This window comes from Paramormyrops kingsleyae, chromosome 22, assembly GCF_048594095.1.
Source record: "Paramormyrops kingsleyae isolate MSU_618 chromosome 22, PKINGS_0.4, whole genome shotgun sequence".
Classification (NCBI taxonomy): domain Eukaryota; kingdom Metazoa; phylum Chordata; class Actinopteri; order Osteoglossiformes; family Mormyridae; genus Paramormyrops; species Paramormyrops kingsleyae.
The window spans coordinates 12,978,943-12,995,842 of NC_132818.1; the positions used below are offsets into that span (position 1 = coordinate 12,978,943).

The 16,900-nt window shown below is 47.5% G+C and overlaps 1 protein-coding gene across 4 annotated transcripts; it reads right to left on the minus strand.

The window, feature by feature from the left end:
* Nucleotides 1–1,039: 1,039 nt before the first annotated feature.
* On the minus strand, nucleotides 1,040–11,147 carry pdxdc1 (pyridoxal-dependent decarboxylase domain containing 1). Of its 4 annotated transcripts, none has more exons than XM_072704798.1 (24): nucleotides 10,946–11,147; nucleotides 9,403–9,479; nucleotides 9,126–9,194; nucleotides 8,809–8,889; nucleotides 8,249–8,395; nucleotides 7,930–8,119; nucleotides 7,555–7,623; nucleotides 7,376–7,454; nucleotides 7,172–7,256; nucleotides 7,040–7,088; nucleotides 6,806–6,907; nucleotides 6,572–6,697; nucleotides 6,432–6,482; nucleotides 5,917–5,997; nucleotides 4,129–4,189; nucleotides 3,960–4,030; nucleotides 3,733–3,838; nucleotides 3,426–3,597; nucleotides 3,222–3,340; nucleotides 2,984–3,105; nucleotides 2,776–2,868; nucleotides 2,595–2,691; nucleotides 2,397–2,498; nucleotides 1,040–2,129 (listed from the first exon to the last, which is right to left on the minus strand). In XM_072704798.1, the coding sequence occupies exons 1-24, from the start codon at nucleotides 10,964–10,966 to the stop codon at nucleotides 1,942–1,944; spliced, it is 2,358 nt and encodes a 785-aa protein (XP_072560899.1). In that variant the 5' UTR covers nucleotides 10,967–11,147; the 3' UTR covers nucleotides 1,040–1,941. The 4 variants fall into 4 exon arrangements, with proteins under 4 accessions (XP_072560899.1, XP_072560898.1, XP_072560901.1 ...); XM_072704797.1 differs by having other exon boundaries at nucleotides 8,249–8,398; XM_072704800.1 differs by lacking the exon at nucleotides 5,917–5,997 and having other exon boundaries at nucleotides 10,946–11,146.
* Nucleotides 11,148–16,900: the final 5,753 nt, after the last annotated feature.

The window sequence follows — 16,900 nt, forward strand, 5'->3', positions numbered from 1 at the left end:
GGAGTCTTACATCTTAGTGAAGACATAAAAAACAGCCTATTCCATTTCAGCCTAAGGATGTAACACCGAACTATATTCAAACTGTAAAATAAATGGGAAAATAATCATCTTAAATCTTTAGCAGTTTCATAATATATTAGACATTTCACTCCCAACTACTGATTAAAATGAATTATTGCACCAAAAACTAACAGGACTTGTGAAAAGGAAGACAAAGATCTGTGGGCACTGAGAAGGTTTTCTTTTAAAATTGCACTTAAATACATTAGTTATGTAACGTCTGGACTTGAAGCATGTCATCAGCAGCTGCTGTGTTGTCGCAAGCCGACATTTCTTTGAGCCATGATACCGAAGTGAGGGACAGTGAATCGACAGTAAGAGAAACAGGTGTCAAGGCTACAAGGCGAGCGTGAGAGACACAGACAGGAGGAAGAAACTGGAGAGACCCAAGGGATTCAAACCACCTCAGCTTTTGTGTGTCAGTCCGTCGCGGAGAACCGAATCTGGGCTACATGACACTTTACATTAGAGCAGGAGAAACATAACTCTGTGGTGAACAGAAAGGATGAAGGAGGCTGTATCAGAACATTCGCATCTCAGGTTAACACAGAAAGACAAGACTGCATCTCTTTATGTTGGGCAGATGAACTAAATCCTGGCTGGGGGGGGGGGGATATCTCTGACAGTGATATTACCAAGAAAAGGAACATTTATAATCCTAATAGGTACTACAGTAGGCCCACACAAAGTGCAGTATGGTCCGTTTTTACAGTTTTGGCACAAACAGAAAGAAATTTAATCAATCAAAAGCAAAATTAGAAAAATCCTGTTACTATACTGCCCACTTCAAGCATCTGAAACACGACTGGCCAGGGGACACAGAGTAGGAGGGGCAATGGCCCCACTGCCAAACCAATCCCGATGAAGCTTCACACAAGACAGCCAATTGATGAGACATTTGACTATAGGGCCAACAAGAAAAGCAACTCTGTTTAAAAACTGAAAAAATGGCTCCAGATTATTTTAAATAAGCAGAAAGTGTAAACAAACTATTTATTTTGATTAGAAGAAAAAACGATCAGCTCCAGATCATATTAAATAAAAATCAGAAAGAACAATTAATCTAAAACATTATTAAATCAATACCCAGTTAAATAAAAAGCAGTTGAAAAAGTGCAGCAAATTCAATGTTCCCAGATAAAATAAACTTCATTCCCCAGTCAGTCTCTTTACCTAGATAAATTATAAAAACTGAAATTGGTCTAAGACAACTACACAGCCAGTGTCTTCAGTGTTGTCTAAGACAGTCTTTCCCAACCCAGTCCTCGAGGAACCCTGGACAGTCCACATTTTTGCTCCTTCCCAGCTCCCAGCCAATCAGGAACACCAAGGACTGGGTTGGGAAACACTGGTCTAATAGACGAGATTACTTCTTCAGAGATAAATATCTAGGAGCCAATGATTCCTTCAACTGAACTCAGGGAGTGCACATGTTAAAAGGGCTGAAGCAGGTGTAACTGGACAGGTGAAACAGTGTTGATGACAGCTGGGAAATGACATAAAAACTATACTCCTCTCCAGTATACCCCTCTCCAGTATACCCCTCTCCAGTATACCCCTCTCCAGTATACCCCTCTCCAGTATACCCCTCTCCAGCACCTGTCACAAAATAATCTGCTTTTCCACTACTCATTCAATCACATTTTACTTCTGTGTACATTCTCGATTACAAAGTGATTAAGTCAAGGTTAGGAGGGATAAAAGAAAACAAACAGACATTAATTCCATCCTTGTCGCTATGCGCCCGCATGTTAGGTGTCTCGCTTTCCCCAAACTTGTTAACCAGCTGCTTGAGCTCCAGAGGGCACCCCCCCACCCCCCCAGGGTCTCTCAGCAGCTTCCTGGGTGACAGTCCTACACCATGCTTCACAGTCGGTCATCCTATCTGACATGGAATCCTGCCTCTGCACCCTGGGTGTCGGCCTCTGTGAGGACAGGTTCCGCCTGCAGGGGGAGCCCTGTAGAGCCGTCCTGGGGCCCCCAGCTCTGGGACGTCTCATTGGGAGTCAGGAAGCTGGTGCTGTCGGGGGCGTCAAAGCTGCCGTGTCCCCGGCGAAACAGCTTATGCCCTGTGATAAGACAGGGGACAGGGGGTGGGAGGCATCACTGATATTGATGGCTGATCCTGTCAATCCTCACTTTCACTATAGTGCAAGTCCTTCTCCTGAGGAAAACCAGCATCATAAACATGGATCGGGAGCTTCAGAGTAGGAGATCTTTGTGTTTATCGAGCCGATTTACCTTTCGGCTTGACAGTGCAGAAGACGACCACCCAGGCCATGGATCTCCATGACAGAGACACAGTCCATAACGCCACATACAAAAAGGCTTGTTACCTGGCAACTGCTTGGAGACACTGGATGTGGGGGTGGTGGGGGGCGTTTCTCCTCCCGTCTGGGTCCTGCTGGAGTACGTGGGTTCTGTGGTGTCCAAGGAACCTTTAGGTGACCAACACAGACAGTTTCAGGGCTCTGGTGTGTGAGTCCAAAGATGGGAATTATGGGATTGTAGCGTTTCAGGAGGAGCGTCCATACCTAAAGCCAGGTTGAACGTCCTGCCTTGTACAGAACTCTGGGACGGGGACAACCAGTTGAGCATGGAGCCCACCAGCGGGATCTGCCGCAGCACCCCCTGGTGGTGAGAGAGAGATGTGTTAGGACAGTGAAGGCAAATGCCGATCGATAGGTGGTCCGGAATCCCAGAGCCCACACAAACCTCCTCCATCAGCTTCTGGTCACTCGCCTTCTGCAGCTGCATCTCCGCCTCCTGAATGCCCCAGCGCACCACTTCCGTCATGTTCTCCAGTAACTGGGGGGTGGGGCCATGCCAGGGGCTTAGCTTAAGGTCTTATTAAACAGCCATTACACGTCTGATGTGAGATCATACCAGCCTCGTGCTCTAGGCCTCAGCATGGCGGCCTCACCTTGCCGCTCTCCTCGATGTCCTTCCCCAGTGATGCGATCGTCTTCACCAGTTCCGCCACGTCCAGGTCTTCTGTTGCCATGCCGACAAACACGCAGTTCTTCTCCGGGCCGAACTCCGGGCCTGTCAGGAAAGGGCGTCATCTCCTGGTTATTTAAGTTCCGTTACCAACGGACACTTCAGGAGGAACCTTGCTTAAAACTCCTTAATTACTCCCTGAGGAGACCTCGTGGACACACCTGTGGAGAAACTGAGGTCCGCATCCAGCTCCTTGAGTTTCCTCAGCAGGTCACTGTTGACCTTCTCCACCTCCTGCTGCCTCCTGCCCGCGTCTGGCTCCTCGCTCCTGGGCAGGTATCTGTGAAGGGCAGTCGTTACCTCGCTTTCATACAAACTGGGTCCACGACCGGCCCCCATCAGAGCTCTGAACACCGAACTCTGACCTGATGGCCCCCAGGCCCGGCCAGCCCAGGTCTTCCACGTAGGCAAGGGTGGCGTGCCGGTACACCTCCTCCCTGAACTCCTGCCGGAGGCGCAGTGTTGCGCTCAGCAGGGGCACTATCTCTGTCAACCTGGCCACCAGGGCCTCCATGTCGGCCTCCTGCGTGCCCAGCACTGAGGAGGACACAGCACATCTGCTCAGGCCACGCCCACACAAGCCACGCCACCCAAGTCAATAGGGCAGGGCCTCAAGGCACAGTTATGGGGGAGGAGGGCTCAGAGGTGTTCAGAGAAGGTTCGGCACCATACCTGCGGCAGTCATCAGTGGGTTAAATCTCACACAGGTGCCCTCGTCCTCCAGGTCCACGACGTCCACACCGCTGGCAGGCACCAGCTGCACCAACCGCTCACCCAGCTGTCGGGGCGGGACATGCCAGTCACATGTGTGCAAATGCAGTCCTCCGGTAAAAACCCCCGTGCTGCTTCCGAGAGGTCAGGATTCAGCAGAAGCACCCTCTGTCGTCCAGCTGCCTTACCCATCTGTTGAGGGAGTCCTGCACCTCCCTCTCCCAGCCGAGACAGCCCTCCGCAGAACCCACACTGGATGCTGGGAAGGTTGGGACACAAGTCATACCTCGGCTGTGCAACCTGACTGAACCTCAGCTCCTTATTCAAAGGATAAGAACAAGAAAGCTGCAGACGCACCTGTGCTGCTGTCCTGGGAGAACCTGAACACCACCACCGGCGAATTCAGCTCATCCTCCACCTGACAGACCGAGCAGCAAAAGAGACAGGCTCAGGGTCTCAGGGGTAAGACTCAACCACCCCCCCACCCCCAGCATGTTCGGACAGCACCAGAAGTCAAGCACAACTTTCATTTAGGGCTGCACGATATCATATCGTGATGTGCTCGAGATTATATGCCGCATGCAAGATAATCACCAGGGCTTCAGATGACGGGCAACCATTTGTCCAGATGCCAGCTTCTACCTACTATACAGACATTTACTTACACCCACAATTCGGTAAGCAGATTAGTAGTATGCCTAAAATATTCGGTGTATCCTTATGCTTCTTAGATTTGGTTAGCGTAGCACATCACGTTACTGTTTTGGTAAATCATGGAAGCGACAAGCACTGAAGTGGCAGTGAAGAAAGGAACAGATCAACAGCCACAAACATCTTTTAAAGGAGAAGATAATGAGGTTAAGCAAGTTAAAAAGAGGTTGGTTGTGTGGCGGTACTTTTAGCAGTTTAAAGTCCCACATGTTCATTAACCATAAGGATATGGCGAATTTATACAATTGGCTAACATTTTAGGTGTACAACTAATCTGCTTACCAAATTGTTGGTGTAAATGAACGTCCGTATAGGAGCGAAAAACTGGCGTCCGGACAAATGTTTCACCTGCTAAGTAAAGCCCTGGTCATTGCTGCGCTTATGCCATGTAATCGAGAGTATGTCGCTATGTGGTATCGCACAGCCCTACTGTCATCCATGCAAAATGAAGGCACCTGTGCAAGATTACACCCAAGCAGCAGAGGTGGTGTTTTGGGTGCATGATGATGCCATTAACGGTTTATGATATGAACAGCTTGGCTTGCTTTGACTGCTGCCAGTCTGCAGCTGGTGATGCTCTCTCTCTCAGCCCAGATGTACGATGTCATACACACGTCTCACAAAATACTGTCTTCACAGTGACATCCATGGGCCAAATTATTGAGCGGATTGCGCCAATTTTTGTGCCTCTGACTTGTAAATTTTCGAAAAAAAAAAACACGTCCCATATGATTGTGTTCCTCAAAAACAATGTAGAAATTTAATTACCCCCCCCCAAAAAAAATCTAAATAAAGAAATAAACCTAACAAGTGCGGATGTCTGATAAACAGGCTGTCACCGTGTGACAGTCCTCTGGTGATATGAGACCACCGAATGCATGGCGCGTTCATGCAGAGCAAACCCTCGTCTGATCCATGAAGGGCGGTGGGGTCGTGACCCCTGCCGGTCCCACACGCAGGGGACGAGGAGAGGGTGCGGCTGCACGGGAAAGGCCTCTACGGATTCACGCATGTGCCCTTTGGTTTTCACCATTACACCGCCCCTGCCCTTCAAATCCATATCTCATTATGGAGCGCAGAGTATTCTGGAAAATCAGCTTACCTGCCATGTTGATTTTTAAGTTACTATTCACTGAATAATGCTCTTAAGACATCAATGTCTATTTCAGCTTAAACCAGTATTACCTTAGGAATGCTGACCGACCACTTTTAAGTGATACAGCTGGTTTTACTACAACATTACAAAAACAGAATCCAAAAGGCACAAATGATAATTGCATACTTAGCACAGTGAGTCTTAACCGCTTTGGCTGCTTGAGCCCGAGTTCGAGCAGCATCTGAGACTGTGCTTGCCCCAGGAGCGTGAGTAAGCATGATGGCGAGGATGCGGGGGGGCAGGAGGGCGTGAGCAGGCACAGGGCGGGGCCCACCTACAATGGACAGTACGAGGGAACCCAGGACGTCTTGCAGAGAGCCCCCGGAGATGGGAGGGACCCGGAAGCGAGTTGTCATGCCCTGAAATCAAGCGCAGCTGAGCTCACCAGGGCCGCCAGGGACGAGGTCACACGCGCTGCCCTCTCCGCCACGTGGCCCTTCACTGACTTTACCCGAATCTGCGAGGTCATCTTTAGACCGGGCGGCAGCTCAAATGGGCCCGCTTGAAAAAGTGAACTCACGACACGAACACAGGGATGCTGGAGTGTCGGCCGTGTGCAACGGACGCGGAGAAGGTGTGCACCGTCACGGATCAACAGCAGCAGCATTTCACAGTCAGGCCTCACGCAGGCGGTGTGGCCCATGAGGCAACGATTCCGTACTAAATGCAGCCAGGGGATTAGCTGCTTAAATATGACACCCGAGGTCTGACAGGAGCCAGCAGAGGATCAGGGTAACTCGCAAAGCCGCGCTTAAAAAAAAAATAAAAAATAAAAAAAACAGTAGCCGCTTACCGTTGTCTTGATGGAAGCCTGCTTCTTCAAATGGTCCAGGAGCTGCTGGCTCTACAGAAAGAGAAAATGATTTTTTCCCCCCCCACTCTCACTGTCAGGTGCCTGGTGGTGGCCCTAACAGCCTCGAGGCTACTGCTTACCAGCTGTGAGGCATGTCTGATCCGCTCCACTATCCCATCATGCCCCAGGTACTGCAGGGACAGCCAGAGGGGGAGGGCTCGGAGCTTTTCCACCGGCTGGCTGGAGGTCAGGCCCGCTGCTAGAGACTGTGGGGCGACCAGTGAGGATGATGTCATCAGTGGTGTTATGGAAGGTGATAGTTATCACATCATAGTTATCAGTTATCAGTGCTGCCTGAAATGGGCCTGACTGACCAGGGCAGGATCCTCGTGCCTGTAGAGTGTGACGGCCGGAACCGCGGGGAGGCCCAGCCATGGCCCCAGGGTTAGGGTCATGCTGTCAGCTTTAGTGGCTGCCTAGAAAGGAATGGATGATGTCCAGGTACACATAAACAGCATGGAATACCAGAGAATATTCCGAGGGGTGGAATTCCAGGGAATGATCCGAGGGGCAGAATTCCCAGAAGCCCGAGCTCCAGGCAGACATACCATCACTGAAGACGTGACGCAGCCGAGTGTGAGGGTCGCCAGGTTGACTCTGGAGGTGGAAAAGGAGATGCAACATCAGGGTGGAGCTGGCACTTGAAGTGGGAAAGCAAGTGGCCGGCAGCAAGTACGTACCCCTCCACGTGAAGCCAGATGTCGTACTGAATGCACAGCTCCTTCAGGCGGCTCAGCTTGTCTGTGTGCCCCGCACCGGGTGATCCTACCAAGGTGAGAACGTGTACTCAACCCCATGCAGAACACGGTGATCTTTTCAAAGGAAAACCTCAAATCATTCTATGAAAAGCTAACAAAGAATCTATGAGGAGCTTCCACACTAACCAGCGTTGGCTATCAGCACTAAGGGGAGTTTCCCGGAGTCCATGTCATCCTTGATCAGCCTGTCCAGCAAGGCAACATCCTGCAGAAGCAAAACAAACAGGATGTCCAGCAAATCCGGTCCAGAATGAGGTTCTGTCCAAAGAAAGGACTCAAGGCCTTTGGAGAAGAGCCATATTTACCATTTGGTGCTGAGATCCAAACATGGTGTTACAGGGCACGGTGCACAGGCAGGAGAGGGGTAAACCCAACTGTAAAAACAGATACTCTGTCAGACATGACAAGCTGCACTCCAACCAAGCTCACAGCCAGATCAGACAGGACAAGCTCCACTCCAACCAAGCTCACAGTCAAAACAGACATGACAAACTGCACCCCAACCAACCTCACAGCTAGATCAGGCATGACAAGCTGCACCCCTACCAAGCTCACAGAGAGACAACATCTGGACATTTTCGACTGAAGAACATAGTGAAACATTAGCCCACAATCAGAAGATTGTGTTCTGTTAGGGCTTTTAAATTCCCAAATCTAGCCTCTCTGTATGATCATCACACCTGGCTGCAGAGGTACTGTCCCAGCCCCATCCGGCAGGCGGCGCTCTGGTATACGACAGGCTGTTGGGAGCCCAGCACGGTGAAACCCTCAGTGGCGAAGTCGTCATAGCGTGAGTGGATGACGAGCCGGCAGACCTTGAGGAGACCCTCACGGTCATCCTCATGGTAATACGCCGATCCGTTCTCATATCTGCCAGAGTAGCAACGAAATCAGCTAGATAGCACTACTGAAACATCACTGTACTTTACCCTGAAATCAGGGAAGATAAACAGCCACTCTCAAGGGGCATCCGGAGGGGGGGATGGGGGGTGATCGTACCTGAAGAGCCGGCATAACCAGAGTGTGGTGTCTGAGAGGATGCGGGTGGTCAGCTTGCGCAACCGCTCCCTGTCCAGCACGGAGATGTAGGCGGCCAGGCTGTGGCCCAACAGGGCCATGTGACCCTGCTCACCCACATTCTGCATCCTGCTGGAAAGACACAGGGGTATCACCATGACCTGCGGCAACCCTAGAGACCGCCACACCGTAACACATGACAACCTTGGAGGTCACTACAACGTAACCCACAGCAACCCTGGTGACCTCCGTCACTATACCCCACAGCAACCTTGCTGACCACCATCACCGTGACCCCTGGTAACCATTGTGACCACCATCACCATAACTCATAGAAATCTTGGAGAGCACTACAATGAAACCCACGCCATTCCTGGTGACTGCCATCACCATAAACCATAGTCACTCTAACTTACAGCAAATCCAGTAAATGGTATGCTGGGCCCATGAGATATTGGTGGCCATTGCTGATGCTAGCAGACTTCTCTAATATTCCTGCCTTCATCACGACAGATCAAGTAAGGGGGGTGGGCGCCTCTTACCGGTGCTCCCATCTGCCATCCTCCTCATCCCCATGCATGAGGTTCTGGACCAGCTGCAGGATGCTTGCCACGTCCTGGCCACTGGGGGGGGGTGGGGGGGGGCACAAACACACACACGATGCCAGCTGCTGTTACGAGGAGCTAAGCCACACCGCACAGCACAGTGGGTATTTTGGTTAGGACCATGTGACCATGTCACTTGGAGTTTACCCTGCCGGTAGGCTTCACACTGCAGATTGGCTAAATGTTGATACCCCCAAAGCCAAAACCGCAGTTAAACCACAGTAAGTCTCCATAAGCGCTCAATTGCCCCTTACCCTCCTTGCAGGGGCCCCGGGATGTCCTTCCGGCTGTACTTTCTCCTCTCTCTGTCGTCTGCCACCTCCCTAGAGAAACAAGGAGAGGAGCACGTGGAACCTTCCGCAGCAGATCACGCGGGGCCTCCTGAAGAGGCCTGTGCACGGGCTCTGCCTTGCGGTCACCAAAATCGTACCGATGTCATCCCCCCCCCCCCCCAGCCCCGCTATTTCAGAGGAACAAAACCGACCCCCAAGGCCAGAGGTTCAGGGAGCGAGGAAACGCAAACCAACAAACCTCTGGCCATCCTCCAGAATCTGTATGGCCTTGTTCAGGTTCTCGCCCATTTCAGCAAGCATGGGGTCCACCGGCGCCTGGAGAGGAGAGAGTGGGACTGCGTCAGCCTCCATCAACATGGAGCCACGAAGGCTGTCTGATGGCTCGTTAACATGAATAACAGGAAGACACCATTTATCACGTTTATGGGGGACAGTAAGACATAACATCTCACTGCTTCACAAAGAAACGGCAAATTCAGCTCCTTTTCCATACTTACTAAGCTTGCAGTTATAAATCTAATCACGACAGATCACTTTGAATTCCAGTAATAACTGGAATTAACCAGATACCCTGAGTTTCAACAAAGTGCCAATTAAGGATACTTAAGTGAAAATGAGTTACAGTTGTATATTGCCTATTTCTTAGTACTATTTGGCAATTTGTAATAGTATTCTGCCAGGAGAATACATCAAAGTGTGGTTGTGTGATTCACACAGATCCTATCACGAGTGAAAGTATCTCCTCCCAAGCAGAGTTTACGACTTCATTTTGCAGCCATGCGCAGATCTGCGCAGCCAGCAGCATCAGCCATCCCCTCGACTATGGCCACTGCATTCACCTTCTGCATGTATCTGTGAAAACTTCAAAAGAGACAGCATATGCTGTATATATCGTGACGTCACCACTGTGCTCTTGAGCAAGCCCCTGAATGCCAGGTGCTCAGAGGACACTGCCTGATTCTATTCTCTAATTTTCACATGTGCATTGCTTTGAACAAAACAATCTGGTAAATAAGTGTAAATGATGCATGGTTACCAGTCTGCAACTGGTAGCTTTATTATTCAAGCCATTAAATATTTTATCATCAGACTCCCATTTAAAATATGCCTTTTTTTAAGTTTTGGCAATTATTTTTAACAACTGTAACTTTAAATACTGTAACTCTAAAACCGTCATATCTAAGAGACTAAATATTCCCAGTTCTACAAAGCCCTATCACCTATCTTGAAAGACATACAAGCACCTACAGCACGAGCTACCTCCCCCATCCCTTCGGGATTACATCCTCTCCTGAAGGGAGCAACCATGACTAATGAAAACAACTACGCTGGAAAAAAATGCCCTGAATGAGATCCTCTGAATGTCCTCTTTCCCCATCTGTCCGTCTGTTCGCAAGAGCACGATGTTTGTAGCCTGGCTGGCGCAAAATCGATGGGGCTGTATTACTGTCCCCTTGAGAGTGACAGCTTTACCTGTGCAACCGCCCGTCCATCAAGCGACACCAGGAAAACGCGCACAGGTCAATGATTCAACACGTAAAAAAGAGCGGCTAGGAAGTACCGAGCTCCCGTCAAAGATCCGGGTTTGACACATCTAAACTCGCAATTTACTTCCACTGTCGCGTCGCCTTTTCCCTCCCGCGTACCAGAGGAAGGGTAACATAACACTACAGCGGGCTGGCACGACATTTACTGGGAGCGGGTTTATTTATGCACTTCGGATCTTGCTAGCTAGCACATTAGCGGCGTGCCGAATCACCGCAGTACCAGCCCGCGGCTACCTGTTCTATCGGCGCCTCCATGACTGCGGCTTTCCGGTCCAGGCGTGAGCTCCGGTTCGGGCCGGGAAGCGAACGCTGAGGATGCCCACGCCGCCTGCTTGACAGCCAAACCGGGAAGCGTCTCCAACAGCTCCTAACCCTCCAGGTCCCTGTGGCCGCCGCACTTCCGGGATACCCCCCTCCCCTCGTGTTCCACGCTGGCAGCGGGTACGTCATGTGACGTCACGACCCCGCCCCCTCCGGCGCCCCGTTCTTTTTGCTCGACCTCAACCTCCGCTGTTATAAAATGCAGCTAGAAAGTAGATGGAGAGCGAGAGTTAAATTCCGCAAATCACTTAACACTTAATTTCATATATCCGTCCATCCATTTTCCATACCCGGCTGCGCCCAATAATCCACGCAGACGGTATGAGATGTAACTTCATATGGCGAGTATAGTTACATTTTACTGGCCATCTGCTTAATTACTGTTCTGAAAATTTCGACATGACTGCATCAAAAGTAAATGCTTTATCCTGTCCTGTCCTTGTTCACTTTAGTGAAAAGTCGATTGACATCCTGTGAGGAGATCAGATGTTCTGGATGGATTATGAATGAATGTATGAATGAATGAATTTCATCATATGCAGTAAGATATTCACGTGCCTTTCATTTTTTAATTGATGTACACAGAATTAATTAGTGAAATTACTTGTTATTATTTATCCCAATGCTACTATTTTATTTTTATTCTTTATTTTTTACCTTAATTTTAATAATTGAATTATTGTTCTGGATTTGATTTCCATTGTATTATTGCTGCTACACTGTACCTGAGTACCTCATTTCATTCCCTTCATGCACAATATGATTTGGAATTACAATAAACATCCATTATCCTTAAAACCAAATTTCCACAATTAGAAGCAAACCTACATGTTCCTGCACATGCCTATAGCTTGTTAACAGCTGCTACTACTGAAGTCAAGTTTCGGGTTTCATTGTCACATACGTCCGAGGGAACACAGTGAAATTCTTGTGCCAGTTTCAGGGTAGGTTTACAAGTGCATGTCAAGGTGACCTCTTAATCACGGCAGAATTAGCCTACTCTGAAAACGTGGCAAATGAATTTATTTCAGATTATGTGTGCTTATTAATTTGTAAGGAACTTTAAAACGGAACATTAACATACAAATGTGAACTGTAGACTAACACTGCAGTTGAAAATGCTATTTATTTATTCTTAAAAGTTTAGACTGGACTAATGTACTGGGCCTTTGCACAGGTGAAACAGCTAAGAATGTGTTGCAGCTTTATAGTATAAGTACCCATGTCTCCTGGCTGTATGTATATGAAGTGTAATGCTCTGATGTCTGCACCATCACCCTGACCCTGTTACGGCAGGGCATGGTGCAGGAAAAATCAAAAACAAGGATACAAAGCAAAAACGATACAAAACGCCACTGATAAAATAAAACAGGTGAGGGCAAGCCTCAAACCCATGACTGAGGGAGTATCAGCTTCCACACCACTCACTCAATCCATAGAGCTACACAGCAGCATTGGGCCCAAGGAAACACATTAGGGACTTGGGGCTACAAGATAGAGGGAACAGGATGGCCAGCGACACCTGCTGGCCAAACGGGGCCAAGACAAATGTGACAGGGCCAGACAGGCACCGAGCCTGATAGACCTGAACTGTAGCCCTAAGCGTTTCTCCTCCTGCCAGTTCCTGAACTTCACCCTTATACCTGCATACCCCCTTCGTGGGCTCCTGTGCCTTCCTCTTGCCCCATCATGTTGGCTCTGGCCTGGATATTCAGCCCCAGGAAGGAGCCCCCGTCCCTGGACTACAAACAGGACAAGTAACCCTGTGGGGCTCCTGGACTCAGCCCCTGCAATCCACGCCTTCGACCGCTCCCGTACGCACTGTGTTAGCCCCCATCAATACTCTCTAGTTCATCCTGCATGCCAGTGTGCTCAAATGTTCAGGTGTGTCCTTGGGGGTGGAACTGTTTTGTCTCCCCAGGTGCCCAGGTCCCATACAAAAAGCTTGCCTCATTACTTGAAAAGTTTGTTCATCCAACCAGATAAGCAACTGCCATTAATCTATATCCCTTATACTTGAATATAATGCTACAGCACCCATTATTTTACAGTTCACTAGACCATGTCTGGGTACAACTAATAGCTCAGATACCATTTTCCCATAATTGTAGTATATTGTACAATTGTACTGTTTTAGTAGATATATAATGGGTGGAATAAGACGATCAAAGCATAACAATTAGACCTAAATATCCTTATTTTAGATCTATTTATTCCTTTGTCCATATTCTGCAAACCTCTCATTTATATCCTACAGTGCAGAGTCACATTATCTGAACTATGAGCCGTGCCGTTATTGACGTATTATTCCAATGGAATATGGATTTCTGGCTTGTTACGCGAATGTACAACAACTTAATGATGGGTTTCTAATAGAGGCATTTTTACAAGCATGTAAAAACTGTTGAATGAGAGATGATCAGCCTGTATTTCTTGGCTATGTGTCGTGGCTTTCGGCCAAAGTATAGATGTTAAGCATAAAATAGTAACAATAATTAAAAATATTTTATTATTGTAGGTGTGGTACTTTTGCTATATCGAGCCAATTAAAGACTTGAAGGTATGTTTACCTTTTAAAATCGATTCTTGGACCTAACAATAATCGAATGTCAGTTTTGTTTGTTGTGTTTTTGTGATGTATTTGGCAGTTAAACAAGCTGAATTTGTGAATAACTGATAAGGTAAATACACCAGTTAGCTTTTAACAGAGCGGACCTCGTGTCGGTTGTCGGTGGCTGAGATCATGACCAACTCGTAGGGTCTATGCCTTTCCTATTAATAACAGAAAGGTGTGCTTTTGTGACCCATGTGCTTCAGTTCAGCATCGATGTGATACATGAGGGAATGTTCATCACGCACCGCGTTGCACAGAGTTGAAGCATCTGGCCACTGAATGTCTGGAACGAGCGGTGAAATGACAATTGCTGCAAGCTGTCTGGTTTGGTCAATGAGGTAGATGTTTATTCCAGCAGTGCACAAAACATCAGCTTCTGTTTATATGTCCGAGTATGCGTGTGGTTCTAAAATAATAATACATACACACACACACACATGCACTATGCATATAGGCAGTATATACATAGTATCTAATAATGAACAATATATGATATACAGTTATTATAAATGTGTTTAAAAACAGTAACTCCTTTACAGGTAACTTCCAAACTGGAGGCCAAGCAAAAATATTTGCTGCATTACTAATATTGACCTCAAGGGGGCTGAATCTACAAAGAAGTTCGTACCACAAATAATTAACACTTTTATCGTGGGCGCCATGGCAGGACGGGCCAGCTGCCGCACTGGGCATGTTCCCAGTAAGCTGATGGGTTTGGGGCCCCGGGGGTCCCCCTGACAGATCTTACACGATTTCCCCACAGAAACAACAACGTATGGAACACAAATGCCGCAAGGATGTCCCTGTAATGTTTTGATCAAAATATATAAAGAGACTCAGACAACAGAGACTTCATTTCTGTTTCATTTTACTTCTGCTTATAACATGCAGCCAACTAACATGCACCGGATTGGTTCCATTTCATTTCAATGAGGGGGCAGGCAATGTAAAACACAGAACTGGATGTCATCAAGACAATATAGATTCCACAAAACAAATGGCTTTTTTTTTTTATTAACTTAACTTGCTTACTTTAAGAAAATTAAAGTGCCCAAACTGTTTTTCTTGCTTTCACCGCGTTTATCCAAAGACACACAGAACGTAGAATGTACACTCGATTGGGGACGTGGTGAGAAGACATTTAATTTTGTTCTCAATAACAGAAAAAGTGGGTGGAGGTGCAGACTGTCACATTGGCATTAAATAAAGTGAAAAGAAAGAAATGGCCCAGCATCCAACCAACAGTCGATTGTTTGTATTACTTCTGGAAAATGTATCGACGCTGCAAATAATGATTTAATGTTGCCATGTTCAATCACAACGGAACGGAACTCTTATGTAGGATGGCAATAAAGTATTAGATTAAATTTACACGCACACTAGGAAACAGCTAAGCTTTATTCAACTGCAGACAAATCGAAATCAATATAACAAAACTAGAATATACACGCACTGGCCACTTTATTAGGTACACCTTGTTGGTACCAGGTTGGACCCCTTTTTGCCTTCAGAACTGCCTTAATTCTGCATAGCATAGAAATTCCTCAGAGACTTTGCTCCATGTTGACTTGATAGCATCACGCAGTTGCTGCAGATTTGTCGGCTGCACCTTCATGACGAGTATCTCCCGTTCCACCTACAGTATAGGTGCTCTATTGGATTGAGATCTGGTGACCGTGGAGGCCATTTGAGTACAGTGAGCCGTCACATTCAAGAAGCCAGTCTGAGATGACATGAGCTTTGCGACACGGCATGCTGTCCTGCTGGAAGTAACCATTATTAGCTGGGTACACTGAGGTCATAAAGAGATACACGTGGTCAGCAACAATACTCAGGTAGGCTGTGGCATTTAGCCATGTACACTTGGTACTAAGCGGCTGAAAGCATGCATAGAAAATATCCCCCACACCATTACACCGCCAACACTAGCATGAATTGTTTATACAAGTCACAATACATTCACACTTTCATGTCGTTTATGCCAAATTCTGACTGTACCATCAGAATGTCACTGCAGGACACTGATCTGAGCAGGCAGAGTTTTTCCAGTCTTCCAGTGTGTAATTTTGGTGAGCCTATGCCCACTGTAGCTGCAGTTTCTTGTTCTTAGCTGAACGGAGGGGCTCCCAGTGCGGTCTTCTGCTGCTGTAGCCCATCTGCTTCAAGGTTTGACATGTTGTGTGTTCAGAGGTGCTCTTCTGCATACCGTGATAGTAACGAGTGGTTATCTGAGTTACTGTTTCTTCACCAGAAGCGCTTAGCAATCTGGTAATTCTTCTGCGACCTCTGTCATCAACAAGTATTTCAACACTGAGAACCGCCGCTCAATGGATGTTTTTTTGTTTTCAGTCCATTCTCTATAAACCTATAGAGATGGTTGTGCGTGAAAATCCCAGTAGATCAGCAGTTTCTGAAACCCTCATACCAGCCCATCTGACACCAACATCCATGCCACATTCAAAGTCACTTAAATCACCTTTTTTCCGCATTCTGATGTTTGATGTGAACATTAACTGGAGCTCCTGACCTGTATCTGCATGATGTTATACATTGTGCTGCGGATATATAATTGGCTGATAAGATATTTGCTTCAAAGAGCAATTGAACAAGTGTACCTTATAAAGTGGCCAGTGAATGTATGTTGCTCTTAAGAATATTATCAATACATCAATAATTCTGACCCCTAGAGAGATCCCCAAGAAAGGCAACACAAAAAAATAGAATCCATTCAGGGAAGCCACAGTACGGATTCAAAGCTATTTCTAATAAAGTTAATGATGAATTAAGTTTTACAGCTATTGCTATGGACAGATTTGTTAAAAGCACAACACAGGGGTGGACTGACATCAAAAAACATCCTGGAATTTGCTGTCCAGCAACCCAAGTGGTCACCTAGAAACTGCCTTTCACTTTCACTGACCCAGCATCCTTTGGACAGCATAAGGCGAACAAACAACTCCAGAGGACCGGAGACCAAACTTGCCAATTTTTCTGTAATATTATTGCATTAGTGTTGAACCTGTAGATCACAGCCCTGGTTGCGGATGAGTATAAATCTGACGCATATTCACCAGACATCTAAAAGGCTTTATTTCATATGCCCTAAGTTCGACTTGCGTGGTTGCATGTAGGGGCGCTGTCTGCTTTCCCCTATGCAGTAGTGATGCGCGGGTCGAGTATTTTTCCAACCCGCGGGTCCCGCTTTTATGAAATTATTTGGCCCGCCCCAGCCCGCCCCGCAAATAAAGTGACAA

Bases quoted from the DNA above. Each gene is read 5' to 3' on its own strand.
- pdxdc1 (XM_072704797.1), bottom strand. From the start codon at position 10,966: ATGGAGGCGCCGATAGAACAG. The intron at 6,483-6,571 runs GTAAGCAGTAGC...CTCTTTCTGTAG, and splicing joins TCAGACATGCCTCACAGCTG to AGCCAGCAGCTCCTGGACCA. The intron at 2,130-2,396 runs GTAACAAGCCTT...GTCTTATCACAG, and splicing joins TGTCTCCAAGCAGTTGCCAG to GGCATAAGCTGTTTCGCCGG.